At 33.0% G+C, this 15,576-nt stretch overlaps 1 protein-coding gene across 10 annotated transcripts in view; it reads left to right on the forward strand.

Annotated features, from left to right (window-relative positions):
- The window catches only part of TBC1D5 (TBC1 domain family member 5), a 578,936-nt gene that overhangs the window by 330,139 nt on the left and 233,221 nt on the right, over positions 1–15,576 (forward strand). For all 10 annotated transcript variants that reach the window (XM_079115504.1, XM_079115505.1, XM_079115503.1 and 7 more), the window contains 4 exons: positions 7,607–7,715; positions 9,133–9,222; positions 9,323–9,397; positions 10,851–10,918. In XM_079115504.1, the coding sequence (XP_078971630.1) occupies positions 7,607–7,715; positions 9,133–9,222; positions 9,323–9,397; positions 10,851–10,918 (342 nt within the window). The remainder of the gene's footprint in view (positions 1–7,606; positions 7,716–9,132; positions 9,223–9,322; positions 9,398–10,850; positions 10,919–15,576) is intronic.

Genomic DNA, 15,576 nt, shown 5'->3' on the forward strand with positions numbered 1-15,576 from the left:
AAAACAAAGTAGTTTGTTATTTAATGTAAGTGGAAATAGGTTTGCATTTTCCAAATGTATACCACAGGTGGACAACAGTTACGTCTTGGAAATATATTGGTACTTTCAACATCACATATGTGACATATATTTCTTCACACCAGTTAATTCAGGTATTATTGTGTTTAAGCATGCTTTTGAAAATACATAGCTTTTTTTCTTCTAAATTATGCTAATTGAGTTCCCTATTCCACATAACCCAAAGTCTGAAATGCTTCAAAATCTAAAACATTTTGGGGCAATGATCACACCAAAAAGTTTCAGATTTTGGAGCATTTTGAGTTTATTTTCAAATTGAGATACTCAACTGGTGAAGTCCATGCAAATAGTCCAAATCAAAAACAGCAGCAGTAGCAACAACAACAACAAAAATCTGCAAAATCTGAAATCCTTTTGTTCTCAAGTGTTTCACATATTAATCTACAATTGAGAGAGATTTTTTAGTAGCATTCATGTAGGGACATTTCCTTACCTTTACGGAGGTCCATATGAAATTGTTTCTGCCAGTACTTTAATCCAAATAAATTTACAGTATATCATTGACTTCAAACTAAAGTTAATTTTATTACCCAACCCATGTGTCTTCTTTTAAGATATCCTTTCTTGGTTCTTTCAGCCGGTTTGTTACTTGACTATGGTTATGTTTGACTTAACGATATGAATCCTAGGTCTAATTCTTTCCTGCATTGACTATTTTTGGTAACTACTAAAAGTTACACTGTCATACATAAAGATCCGCTTTCCTAACTTTCACATGTGTATATATGAGAAGAAGGAGGTGGAAGAGGTGGAAGGCAGAGGTGATGAAGAGGTGATGATCATGTCAAAAACACCCACAAGGAAGGGCAATAAGACAAGAAAGAGCAAGTATTTCATTTATATCCAATAATTCTTTTTATTAACGCCATTCATTTAGAATAATTATATACTGTATTACAACATCTTTTATGGAATTACCTTGATTTATTTAGCCACATATATTAATTTTTAATGATTATTTGTTTTCATCCCCCAGTTACACTATGAATATGTATCATGTGTGTATTAATCTTTTCATCCCTTGATTCTTTATAATTGTTACTTTAACAGTTGAATGCATATATGAGTTGATATCCTTAAAATACTTTGAGCTTTGCTGTCCCAAACAAGGAACCATTAGCTACATGTGGCTATTTAAATTTAGATTTAAATTAATTAAAAATCTGTAGTTCTTTGCCTGTGTTAGCCATATTTCACTGGTTTAGTAGCAATAGGTGATTAATATTAGTCAGATATAGAACATTTCTGGCACCTCATAAAGTTCTCCTGGATGTTGCTGCTCTAGAGGTTGTTAAATGATTGAAAGATTCAGTTAAAATACGATCCATTTTGATCTTTTCAAGAGAAAGTACTTATTTCAAACATACATGTATTTCTATTTATATAATACCCTGTAAATCAACTCACTCTTGGAAAACATGCTTTAAGAGATAGGTTTAGGTTTTAATCAGTACATCAGATTTTACTAAATAAATGCCTATTTCTAAATTCCTAGAAAATAATTTGTTCTTGATTCTGAAGGGTTTTCTTTATTGCATTGGTTACATTCCAGATTGTGTGGCAAATTATGTTTTAAAAGTTAGCTATCAAACCCTTGGCCAGTTACCACAAATATCAAGGTTAAATGGGGGTTGAGAGTGAGAAGAAGATGAAGATGTGGCAAGAGAAGTCTCAAAGAAGGGCATTTTCCCCCTACTTATTAGTTGTATGAGAAACACCAGTAAACCAGGGAGTATAAAATTATTCAGGCTATTTCATAGAGATATTCTGATATAGAATCCTTTTCTTGCCTCATTTCTAAATTCTGATTCCTTGATTAGTAATTTAATGACTTTTGTTATGTGGTCAATATTTTATAAATTAAAGAAGTTTTTATAAAATTAAAATGCTAATGACACAGCTTTCCTTCATTCCATTTCTGAAAGAATGATTTTTTGAGTTTACCTATTTTATATGACCTTCAATTTCAAGGCTCTTAAACACTGTATTTTGAAGAAAATAATACATTTTTAAGGGAGTGTTATATCTATCTTCAAATGTATTTAACTGAGTTCTTTGTGCCCATGTAGATATTAAGATGGAAGCTTAAGATTTCCCAATTCAAAATCTAATTCAAACCTGAACAAAAACATTATGTTAAATCAATTTTAGCCAACTTCCATGCAGTGAACTGTTCTTTGCCTTTGTTTCAGTAGCACCCCACCATGTGAGAACATATTTTACCTAGATGTATGAAGAATCCATTTTAAGCTTGTGGATAATTGTGCATTCTGTTTTTATATGTATAAGCGATATGCCCCGATGTTTCATTATGAAGAGGAAAAAAGCTTTAAATAAAAGTAAGTTTTTAAAAATTCCTGATACAGGAAGCAAAAAAGCCAGTACAATTTCTAATTGCCTTTTAGAGACTCTGAGTTCCCTCATTACCTGTGATTTAAGCTAAAAATGAGGTAATTATAGATAACATCAGTGTTTATCTGGTTGATCTTGGCACCTGCAGTCCTAATGTTGTAGCTTACCCATATCTGGTGCCACACTTTACAGTCTGATGCTGACATACCTAATTTACACTGCTCATATTTTCATTGATTTTAAGCTAGATTTTCCTTGTTCTATTTGAATAGTATTTTCAAAATCATAGTTTTAAAATTATATCAGGCAGAATACTGGAATTAAGGTACAGTCCTTTCACGTATGAAAGTTTTTCACTAATATATTTCTGTATAGATTGGAAACATTTTAAAAATTTGTCTTCTATTCCTTTGCATTTGATAAAACAAATATGATCAAAATTAATATGGCAGTTTTCCAAATACTGGCATGTGGAGTACTTTGGAATTAGAATTATATAAACCTTTTTGTATCAAGTTCGGCTTTCTTACTTTGTGCTTCCTCAGCTTCACATATTCTACCCATTAACTGTGATCTAATTCTGCTTGAAAGTCATCTGCATCCTGTCCTGGCTTTTTGTTGTTGTTGTTCTGTTATCTCTCTATTCAGATCTCAGTAAGGAGGTCAGGTTGGCTGGCAGATCTTGTAAACTACATGGTCATTTTTGAGGGATCATTCTGCCCAATGCCCTCTCACCATACCTCCCAGGGACTAGAAGCATGTTTCCTCCCCATCTCTCTCCTCCTACCCTCTGTGACTTGGGCTTCCTCTTAATGATCATCCTTCCCCTTATTCACCCAGGAAATTCATTATCAGAAGCCAAAGTAGCTCTCTTTCACCATGTACTGGAGACCTTCAGTATGAAACTATATGTAGTCTCTAACTTTTTCCCATTATTGTAGTTGTTTGGTTTCTTAAGTTACCCCCATAGAGATGTTATCTCCATCTAAATGACGCCTAGAAATAGGATAGAAACCATCATACAAAGTATAAAATATAATTTTCTATAGTGCATTGCCATTTGGAACAATAATTAAAAGTTTTCTAGACTACATTGGTACATAATTTATTAATTTATACATCATTTAGGTTACAAAACTATTTAAACAATTAAACTTAGAAGGTGCTAACTAGTTTCATATCAATTTTATATTTGAATTTTTGGGAAATATTACATTAAAATATATAATTGGAAATATCTCTATAATCATCAGCTGTATTTATTCAGTGCATATTCAAATTAATTTTCATATTTTAAAAAAAGCCCATATTGCAAGAGGCTTAGATACCTAAATTTTATTAGAGGAAAGGCATCAATTGCTGCTGCAAAAGTTGATTTCATTTTTTAGAAATGATTGCTACACTCATGGCTGCTTTTAATCAGTCATAATGTTTTTTTTTCTGAGCACAGGGGTAGGCTTAAAGAACTTCTCAACAGTCCTTCTCAATTGCTAATCCATTGACCCTGACATGAGAAAAGAAATGTACCCATCCCTGCCCCTCCTTGATAGGATGCTGATTGTTTTCAGGGACCCAGTGCCTGCATGGTAGAGTAATTGCCACTAGGTGACACTAGTGCTACTTTTAAAAGGGAGTCCTTAAAGGCCCAGGTGTGTCTAATCTATTCATCACTTAGGCTTCTGCACACAAAGTGTATAAGGTTTTTTAACTGCTCACTGTAGTAGTTGTTGACTTATCTTCTCAGTCCAACAGTTGGAAACTTGTCTTTTGTCCTCAGACTTAATGTTTAAAAACTAAAATTGGGAAGAAGAAAACATTTCTACCCCACCTCATTGCCAGAGGTCATTTTTGTGTGCTTTCCCTAAATCTCACTCCTTTTTTCTCTTTAGAGTAATTTAATTTTTATGAACCATAATTCCCTCATTCATAAAGAAGAATTAAAAATAAAACTCTAAGAGGGTTCTTGTAGTGGTTAGAAGTGGTTTACCTGAAATGTATCATAAATGGACTTTTTAGCATTTTAATGATATTGTCAGAGAAAATATATATGTTAGTATAAGACAAAGTGTAGCAACTACCTTTCCTTTATTTTTGCTAATTAAACTGAAAAATTTTAGCACCAAATCTTCACTTTTCCCTGTTCTTTTGTCTTGTCTTCCTCAGGTTTTGGAGCAGGCCCATCATTCATATTTCTGATTATAAAAAGTTTCATTTTGATCCAGCTCCCCTAGAAGCAATGCAGTTTTCAACATTTCCCTCTGCAGTTGTCCTCTCATAGCTTAATTCTTGGAGGCAGAGTTGCATCACCTGTGGTGCTGAGTTTTAATTTTTAATCCTAAAAATAATTATCCCTTCAATATACTACCAGCGTGGATCTTATTACTATTTGTTTACACATCTATCTGTCCATTCACTTAACTTCATGGTTTTAAAAAAAATCTATGTGCTAAATACATATTAGGTACTTCATATTTTATGTACTTTGTATCAGTTTATTAATGAAACACTATTCCATTGATGAGAAAGACAATAGACTATCTTATGGCCTTTGTGTGCCTGTTAGGACTCAGCTTGTGCTGTTATGCCTTAATTATAGAACTGTAAGTACCCATGAATAAATTTAAATGATTGTAAATTTCAGAGATAATGTTTCTAATTCAGATACCTCAGTCTCTCTTTTCTCTGTACCAACACTGTAATCAAGGTACAGGGTCTTATTTAAGCTAACAAATAATTATCCTTCATTACGTAAGTAGTATGTAACTTGACCTTAAAAGCCTGTTTCTTTTGACAAGATGGTGATAAATCTAGCGACCAGCTGTGCCTGTACTTTCACAATTTCTTGGTACCTGTGAATAGAGGCTGATTTTGGAAGAAGCTGGAAGTCATTGCTTCATATTTCTTTCTCTTACTGGGAATTATTGGTGTTTTCCAGCCATGGAAATGCCTGGTTCCAGATTTTTTTTTTTTTTTTTTTTTGAGAGCACAAACTTCTTCAACATGCATAAGGTTTCTGAAATGTACTCCTCTAATGTTCTTAGTTACTTGTTGCTTATCTCTGAATAAAAGTGAAAACTGGATAAAAACCAAACTTCAGTAATAGGAGATGTGGGTATATGTGTGAAATTATGTGGAAGTAGAAAATACTTAAAACATCATTGGTAATACAAATGGGTTAAAGTTTTAAAAAAACACACAAAAAAATTCAGTATTTCTTTGATCTGTGAGTGACCAAGAATTAAGAAAGCAATGGGCTGATCAATAAGAGAAAGTAATTTTAGATCTAAATTGTATATACATTAAAAAAGCCTTGTTGTGTTGAAAATCAAGTCAACCAGTTTAAAATATTTATATATATATGTATATATATATATGCATGACAAAGGTATGATGTCTTACATGTATTGAAAGGTCCTCTTGGATCAATAATAAAGCATCTAAAATAAAATCAGTATTATAATTATTACTAGCAATACTTTTTAAAAATGATGTGTACTATGTACTCTTCTGAGGGTGTTTCATGTGTTCTTTTAATCTTCATAATTTTTTAGGGGGATGCTATTATTATTTCATCAATAAAGAAACTAAGGCACAGGGAGGTTAAGTAACTTGTTCATGCAAGCAGACTGTAAGCTAGTAAATAGTTTATGGTTTCTGACTATATGTCTGACTTTTTCATCCCAGTATTGTATTTCTCACGCCTATGCTCTTAACTACTATGCTATTCTGCTTAACATGGACAAAGTTTTAATAAAGAAGAAATAACATGACCCAAATGTTTGAAAATATTTTAGTTTCACTAATAACACAAATGCAAATTAAAATATTTTTCTTATTAATAGAGTGAGGAAAAAGAAATTTTTTGGAGTGGAGATAAAGGTACATTCTCTTAGCATTGTACTGGAGCTTGTGTCCCAAGCCTCTATTGGAAGAAGAAATGGTTTAGTGGGATCAGTTTTACAGGCTGAATGTTCTGATGGCAGTAGGGAATGTGGCATTGTCTTTGGTCACTCTTGTGGAACTTTGTGGAGAAGATGCATCTTGCCTTATGGTCAGATTTTTGAACTTTGGATGTACAGCTAGTTGTGTTCATGATGGTCAGCATAGTACGCAACTTTTTTTTTTTTTTTCTTTTTTAAGGAGAAGGGTCTAGTCAGTAACAACTGTGCATATAAACAAAACTGAGAGTTTTAATGACTTTTTAGGAAATCTCTCTTGAGAGAATGCCCCCAGAGTTTCAGCTTTGATAGTAAATTTTAAATTTTAAGTTAATTTATTGCGGCATCATAGAATTCAAAAGTAATTTCATGAAACTTATCTCAGTAGCCTCAACTGTTAACAAATGATTCTTAGTGTTTAGTTTGGTGCAAGATGCTGGGAATATAGGTCTAATTCCTTTATTCAAACTCAGTAAATGGTTTGGGACAATTAATTTCCAATTGTTTCCCAGTAGAGCAGATTTACTTGTATATTAATGAGGCACAGGTGTTAGGCCCCTGATGCCTGCATGCCTGGGAGGCATATTTCAGTTGTTTATCTACTCAGCCATAGGTACTGCAAGGTACTCAAGCTTGCCTTTAACAGTTTTTACAGTGAGGCTTTTTAATTTTTTGATGTTTTCTTCAAATTTGCCTGCACCTGTTAAAATTTTAAAACTGATCATGTAGAAAGAAGTTGCAGAGATTTCAATAGTAAATAGTACCAACAGTTAGTTTTCTATTATATTTAAATGCTCAGCTTAACATTAAAGAGAAACCAGTTTGTTCAAACAGATATTTCACGTGAGAAGCTGGTGTAATCAACAGTACATTTTTTCCGTTTGTTTTCAGAGCAGGTATATCTGTCAGTGACTCAAGGAGTCATATATTGTTATTAATATTCATTTTTTCTTGTTTAGTCACTGAACTGCACTACCAACATTTTAGATGAAATGGAATAGCCTCCATAGACATTATGAATTTCAGAAGCTGGCATAATTATAGCTATCTACATATTCATTAAATCTACAGAAGAACTGTGTCCAAAAAGACAGCCATGCGTTCAGAAACAAACTAAATATATACATTTTAAAAGTTGCATTTCTTAGACTTATTTAAAATTATTTTCCTGTGGCACTCCTCTTCAAGCAGAAGAATTGTAACAAAAGGATTCCCATGCTTTGCTTTCTTTCATATAGGAAAGAATGGGAAGAACTATTTGTAAACAACAATTACTTGGCAACAATAAGGCAGAAAGGGATTAATGGGCAGCTGAGAAGCAGCAGGTTCCGCAGCATTTGCTGGAAGGTAAGAAGAAAATATTTATTTACAGTTTGTGATTGCAATATATCAACACAGTACCTGATGCCCTGGAAGATTACCCATGCAGGGAATCACTGAATTTTCCAAGAGACTTCACTTCAGTTTTTTGGCCATCCATGTTTATTTTTCATAGGACATTTACTAGTAAGCTTGAACCACCTTAGTCCTGAATAATTGTTGAGGGAATCATTTGAAATGGCTATCTTTTCATCTCTTTTGATGGTATAAATTTCAGACCAACATCTTTGCATTAAATAGAGGCTTTCATAGAAATTCTTGAAGCTGAGCAGAAGTAGGGGAGGTGGGTAATCTTCCTGTGTGTGTTGTATTAATCACCCTCAGTTAGTCACCCTCCCTTTTTTCTTCATAAACAGAAAAGATTTTTCCTGTTTCTTTTGCTGGAAACAAAGAATCAAGGGTAGCAAGCAGAATTGGAAGGTAACTGGGTCAGTCTCCTTTGATGGAAAGGTCATTGGTTACCAGAACTAGTCATCATAACCCACAGTTATCTTTTTAATTGCTTTGAAGAAGTGTCCCTTTTCTTCAAAATGAATTAATTTAGGTTCATATGTGATTTAAAAGTGACTTCTATCAAAAGTTTTAGGGTTATCTGCATAAATCCAGCATATTCAGTCTGTGCAAGGACAGTATGAAACACATGATGTATTAGACAGTTTTAGATTTAATAATTTAGATTTAATAATTAAAATACATTTTTCTTCTGTTAGATGCACGCAGAAGACCTGCTGCTAGAATATTTGTATACAGATATTTGTGCCCCACCTCCAAACCCTGTTGTTTAACTTTCAGTAGCCTTCATCTGCTAAAAATAAACCTAAATCCAGTTTTATTTTAATGTTGCATTAAATTAAATTAAATTTGTCTTTTTAAGAATGCTTATTTCCATAAGCTGATTGCCATTTGTAAATTATATTTTTTGCTGTGAATGAATTTGCTTCTTGGACTGTATCCTCCTTTCTCAGACTGTTCTTACTGTTCTTCTCTGCTTTGTTTTGAAGTAAAATCTTGAGCCTAGAAATTACTAATCAGAATTGTACCTTGTAATAGCTCCCTGCCAATCCCAGGAAGATGAGAATGTAGAATGGGAATTTTACTTGAGTGGTGATGATTTTTCATTTTTAATATGAGTATGGAAGGAGACTTGATTCTATTTCATGGTGCAGCTTTTGAGATCTACTTTTGCTTTTGATTACTCAATTTTTAAATTTTCTGATTGTATGTTTCTTAAATAATCCCAAGTATAGATTACTTGAAATTATAATAATGATATGAATATAATATAGCATTAATGGGATATTGATTTCAATTTGCAGGTTGTTCTGTTTGACCTGGTTTCACATTGTATTTCTTATGATTCTTACAATTTTTTTTTTCTTGACAGCTGTTTCTTTGTGTTATTCCTCAAGATAAAAGTCAATGGATAAGTAGAATTAAAGAGTTAAGAGTATGGTATAGCAACATTAAAGAAGTAGTAAGTAAATAGTAAATATAATTATTGTAATTGTCTTTTTTTTAATACTTTAAATGCCAGTTAGGCTCTGATCTTTCTGTGTGTTTTTGTTCTTTACCAGCATATCACAAACCCCAGGAAGGTTGTTGGCCAACAAGATTTGATGATCAACAATCCTCTTTCACAGGATGAAGGGGTAAAGTTCACTTATTTTTATTTTTTTATTTTTTTATTTTTTATATTTTTACATTTTTTTATTTTTTATTTTTATTTTTTATTGTAAACAAATGGATACATGTTGTTTCTCTGTTTGTACATGGAGTAAAGGCATACCATTTGTGTAATCATAAATTTACATAGGGTAATGTTGTTTGATTCATTCTGTTATTTTTCCCTTTCCCCCACCCCTCCCACTCCTCTTTTTCCTCTATACAGTCCTTCCTTCCTCCATTCTTGCCCCCCCAACCCTAACTCTAACCCTAACACTAACCCCTCCCTCCTCCCATTATTTGTCATCATCCACTTATTAGCGATATCATTCGTTATCAACCATTTTTACCTATAAGAGTATGCATATGTGACTGTTTAAAAGTCACCTTGATGACAGTGTATTTCATGCCAAGCATTTTCCTTATGCCACATACTATGCTACCTAAAACCTAATGGAAATAATTCTGTTATATACATACATTGTTACAGGAAGTTTGTAATTTAATTCAGTGGAATGTCACTATAGAAAAGTCCCAGCAGTCTGTAAGAAGTAAGAGTAAAGTAGAAGAGCATATGCTTAAGAACTGGACTGTTTTATCAAGATGGGAGTAGAGAGGCTTAGGAGAGTCTTCTTTCCTGTAGGGAGAAGTGTCCACTTGGCAGAACTAACTCCCAGGAAGGAGGAAGTATCACTTTCTAGTGAGTCTCTGAAGTTTTAAAAAGACCATGAAAAGGAATTAGGCCGACCTCTACGCATATTCCAGTGAAGACTAAGAATGATTATTATTTTAAAGACATTTTATAACTTCTTTAATTATTGCTGTTTTCATTCCTGTCTAGTTAGTTAAGAATAGGGAAAAAAAATTTCCCATTTACTACATAATGTTAGCATATCTTTTTCCTGATACGTGTAATTAGTATATTAGTCTTTGGTATCACACCATGAAATAGTAAATATTTTTTAAAACTTTCTCTAAGTTTACATTTTAAAACTGCATAAAAGCCTATTTGATTATAAAATCAGGCTTTGTGGAAAACATTGTATATCTCTCTTAGTGCACTGGAACTTCTGGTGAGGTTCAAGCTGGGACCAGTTGATCAATGGATACTGCTTTAATCCATGCATTTTTTTATTATTTATATGGATAGTAGTAGGATAGTATACAGCAGTGAAAACAGTCACTCACTTTATAGAGATAATATATATCTTTAAAATATGTAAAATAGTAACAGACTGGAAAAATTGATGTTAGGATAAGGATGTGTTTTAAGATTGAAATAGATTTTAATAAAAATTACCTCAATCTCAGGTTTCCTACCGAGAAACCTGAAATCACAATTTGGAGAATAAATTTAATCACTTAAAATATTAAATTGAAGTTGTAAAAGTCAAGGAAAAGTATGGGATTATTTTAATTAGCTTGTTCTCTTTATTTCAGAGTCTTTGGAATAAATTCTTCCAAGATAAAGAACTACGATCAATGATTGAACAAGATGTTAGAAGAACGTATGTAAAACTATATTACTTTCAATAATTCTAATCAGTATTACTAATTTTAGTAAAATGTAAATCCATAGAGGAGCCATAATTGCAGTATTTTACTTGAATGCAAGCAAAGCTTTTTGACCAAACTTTAATAAGTATTATTCTCTGTGTTCCTTTTAAAAAGCATATGTTTCTAACATTGATCTTAAAATTATAAATTTTATCAGGTTTACATGACTTCAAATGAATTGTTGGTAATTGATAGAACTGGTTAAATACTATTTTAATATGGTTATATTATGTAGTAATTATATTGGTATTAGTAGAAAAACTTGCCCTTTGCTTTATACATTCAAATTCATTTCTTACCAAATTACTTTTTAAATGACCACTATCTTATCTATCTTATTCTCTCTTTCTCTTGAAACTATTGAGGTTTGTAAGCCTCTTAATCTACTTAGTATTTACAATGTGAAAGAGCAATTTCTTATTTAGCACATAATAAATTTCCATAACTTTTATATAGTGGACCTTATCTTTCTGAGTCATGTGATGGGAAGTACATGGAACTTGTGTCTTGGACCCTAGGGTGAGTTCTAGCTATGTTTACTGTAATTATGAGCAGATTACTTTCAGCATCTTTCCCCCTCATTTTCCTTTTTTGTAAAATGGGAATAGTCTTGTAATCACAATGGTTTTGTAGATTAGTGAGTACAGGTTGAGTATTCCTTATCTGAAATGCTTGAAACCAATACAGTTTCAGATTTCTGATTTTTTTCAGATTTTTCAGATAAATATTTTTCAGATAAATATTTGCATAGCATTTACTGATTGATCACCACCAATCTGAAAATTCAAAATCCGGAATGCTCCAAAATCTGAAACTTCTTGAGCGTCATGTCAGCACCCAGAAAGTTTAGATCTTGGAATATTTTAGATTTTGGATTTTGAATTAAGGATGCTCAACCGGCACATGTAGTAATAGCATTAATTTATATGAAAATCCTAAATAAAATCATTGGTATTTGGGATCAGCCCAGTATGTGAAGAGCCATGAAAATCTCTAATGGCTTCCTTCAAGTTCTTCTGCAGTTTTGCCTGTGTACTCCACAGCTAGTTCAACTCCCACTAAATCTATTATAATGTCAAACTCTCTCTGACTTTCAAGATTCATCTTTTTCCTGATCCCAAACACAGAATAAGCAGATGACTGGACTGCATTTAAGTTTCACTACATATTTAACAGATGAAAGTTTCTATTTTAAAATGAAAACTTTTAGAAGGAATCATGGATTCAGAATTCATCAAAACCATATCGAACTGCAGGGTGAGAAGTCATTTTGATTAACACTCAAAGGTGTTAGGTGACAGTGCTTGATTTCTCTAGGAAGTAGAACACTGTTGTATTAACACATAGGGCATTATTATTAATATTCAGATAAAACAAAGAATTGCCTAATGAATCATTTAAGAATCTAGGTGATCAATAGCCATAAAACAGGCCTCAAAATGTGCAGTAAATATTACTAATCAAGCAGTAGAGATATCTCTTCCAGAGTGCCAGGCATTTATTTTAAAAAAATTGATAGCTTCAAATCCATCTGTCTGTTGAGCAGGATTATAATCCATCTCTCTACAGTTATGAAGTGGAAATGGTGTGAGTGTGGCTGTTGTACAACCACCCACTCAGAAGCTATAGGGACCAGATTAATTAAAACAGGAGAGGAAAATAAAATAAAACCTGGATAGCCAAACCAAATAGGAGCTTTTTCATCATTTTGGTTGGTTACCTCAAACATTTCTGCTTTGCTATGTAAAATACTGAAAGCCATATTCTTTTAACTATTTTGTTTATCTTCTGGGTATTTTTCTTGTTAAAATACAATACACACACATACACACACATACATGTAGTACTAATTTTTTTGAAAATAATTTATTTCCACTACTGTATCTTAATTAACATGGCAAGATTGAGATTCAAAGAAGGCAACTTGGAGAACCTATAGTTCATAGTATAAATGGGGGAGATTCCATATCTCCTCCCCTTGAAATCTTTACCCTTTACATTTAGAAGTTTCCATACCCTTTCTAAATATGGTGCCAAGAACTTAGCCTATAAGGTAATTAGGTTAGTCTCATTTAAAGCTACTGCATTGCTTAATTACAAAACCTGAATAACTTGAATAATTTTACTACCTTGCACCTTTACAAGGCATTCTGTGGCCTGAAGTCCATTTCCCCCGCATCCAGTCTGTAAAGCAACTCATAATATAAGAAAAAACACACACAGCTCAGAGATGGTTATATAGAATTACTTGTTCACTAGCATCTCCAGTAAGAATTTTATTATTTTTTTAGACATGTATTTATGGTCTACTGTGTTCCAGGCTTTTCTTTTGCATTGGAGGGGATTAGTGTAGTGAATAACACAGACCAGGTTCTGCAATCACAGGATGTACATTCCCCTGTGGTGGGAGGGAGTGAGACATCAAGCATATATAGATAAAAAGGACAGTTGTTGAGTGATCATTGCTCTGAAAAAATAAAGTGGGCTAATAGGATAGTTAGAGGGACAGTAGCTACAGAGATGGCCACTTTAGGAACAGTTGTCACAGCTGGCATCTCTGAGATGACATTTGAGGTGAATTGTGAAAAATACTTTAAAGCCATCTACATGGAAGATCTAAAGGAAGAACACCCCAGGCAGAGGGAACAACTAATACAGTCCCTCAGTGAAAATGAGCTTAGTGATGACAGAAATGAAAAGGAAGATATAACTAGAACCAACTTACATAAAGAGGGAAATCTGAGAAGAGGGCAAAGGCCAGTCTTTTCAGCCATAGTAGGAAATTTGGATTTTATTCCAATTGCAAATGGAAAACTGTTGGAGATATTGAGCAGAGCTGTGATATCTAAAAAGATAATTCTGATCAGTGTGCAGTGGTTGAAAGTGGATGTAAGAACGGAACCTGGAAAAGTAGCCAGCATAGGCTATCACAGTGCTTCAAATTAAGTAATATTAGTGACTTCGACTAAAGATATAGTGGTAAAGGCAGAAGAAGATTGATTGGGGATATGTATTTTTAAATATAAATTAGGGGGTCGTTATATGTAGTTTTCTCAACTTCATCTGCTCTGTTCCATTTGTGCAGCTGTGTTTCAGATACTTATTACCTACAGTCTTGTACTTGTTTATTGCTCTCTTTGGATCTAGTGTCTTTCCACTTCTAATCTAGTCCATGTGCTGTAGACTGTCACCCTTCTCAAAGCAAATGAATAATTGTGCTACTTGCCTAATCCAAAGGTTTCTATGACTTCGTGTAGCCTACAGAGTAAATGGATTTACACAGCCTCCTGTGAATTTTCAGACCACATTATCTGGCATTACTTCCATCAACAAGTTTTGTTTCCATTTTCCATGCTGTCCTCTACTGGAGTGCTGCTTCCCTCCACTGTTCTCTGTTGGAATTGTGAGAGCTCGCTCTTTAAGGCCTGAGTTTATCACCACCACATCTCTGATGAGTTTTCTAGTCTTTTCAGTTTGATATAATCTGTGCCTATTCTATGTTCTGTATAATATTCTTAAAACTATATAATGACATTATTTAATTGAGTCTTACATTTATTTAGATCCACTTGACAGTTCATTCAATATATTTATCTTAATTGCCCAAGGCACCAGGGATTGGAAATACCTAGTTAAATATTTATATACCCATAAGAAGTTAAAAGTTTAATAGAGGAAGAGGGAGCAAGGGTGTAGTGCAGCATAGCTGGTGCCATAGTAGCAGCACTATTTAGAAGAAAGAGCTCTGGAATTAGCTCATGTCTTACTTTTCCACCTAATGGCAAGCCCCTGGAAGTTTTGGCCCTACTCTGATTTTTGTCTTACTGTATGTAGCCAAGTTGATGCTTAATACATGATCTCTAGTTGTGAAACTTACCGGTGACAATCAGTGTTGTTGAATTCTAGTTAAAATAACATTTTTTCAGTCTTTAGAGACATAAGCACCCTTTAAAAAATACTTCTATGATCAGCCTTCTAGTCTAAGTTTAAACAAGAAAATTTGTTCTTGTGAGCTGTGTTTTTGCCATCATTATTGAATTTATTTGATCTGGATATGCCACTGTATTAAATATTACCTTCCTCTTTAACTAATTTTAATATTCTCTTATGTCACTAAACCTGTTTTGCCTCAAAGGATTTTGCATTCATTTCAGTTAATTGCTCTTAGCTCAACCTAATGAAATTGTTACTATTCCCATATTTGTTACTGAAAAACTTATAATCAAAAACTAAAACAAGGAACTTCAAGTTTATAGCACTTCTGAATTATATCTTACATTGCCTATTTCAAGAGCTGTATCATTAATACTGAATTTCAGTATTATTTAAAATGAAGGAAAATAATGAGTTTAGGGTGAAATATCATTTCCATAGTAGATGCCAAAGAAGTGTTATTTGGTCTATCAAGACCAAATCAAGGTCTATTCTAAATTCTTTCTAGAATAGACCTATTAAGGTCTATTCTAAAAATACAATATAGCATCTATACCACCATTTGCAGATTAACATATTTATAAGCTATTGCCAAATAGTCTTATCTTAAAATGTGTCCTCCCTCCCTCTTGAGGAAATGATTAACATTCTTTAACTTGTTTTTATCCTTGTCATT

Source organism: Sciurus vulgaris (genome assembly GCF_902686455.1).
Source record: "Sciurus vulgaris genome assembly, chromosome: 16".
NCBI lineage: Eukaryota > Metazoa > Chordata > Mammalia > Rodentia > Sciuridae > Sciurus > Sciurus vulgaris.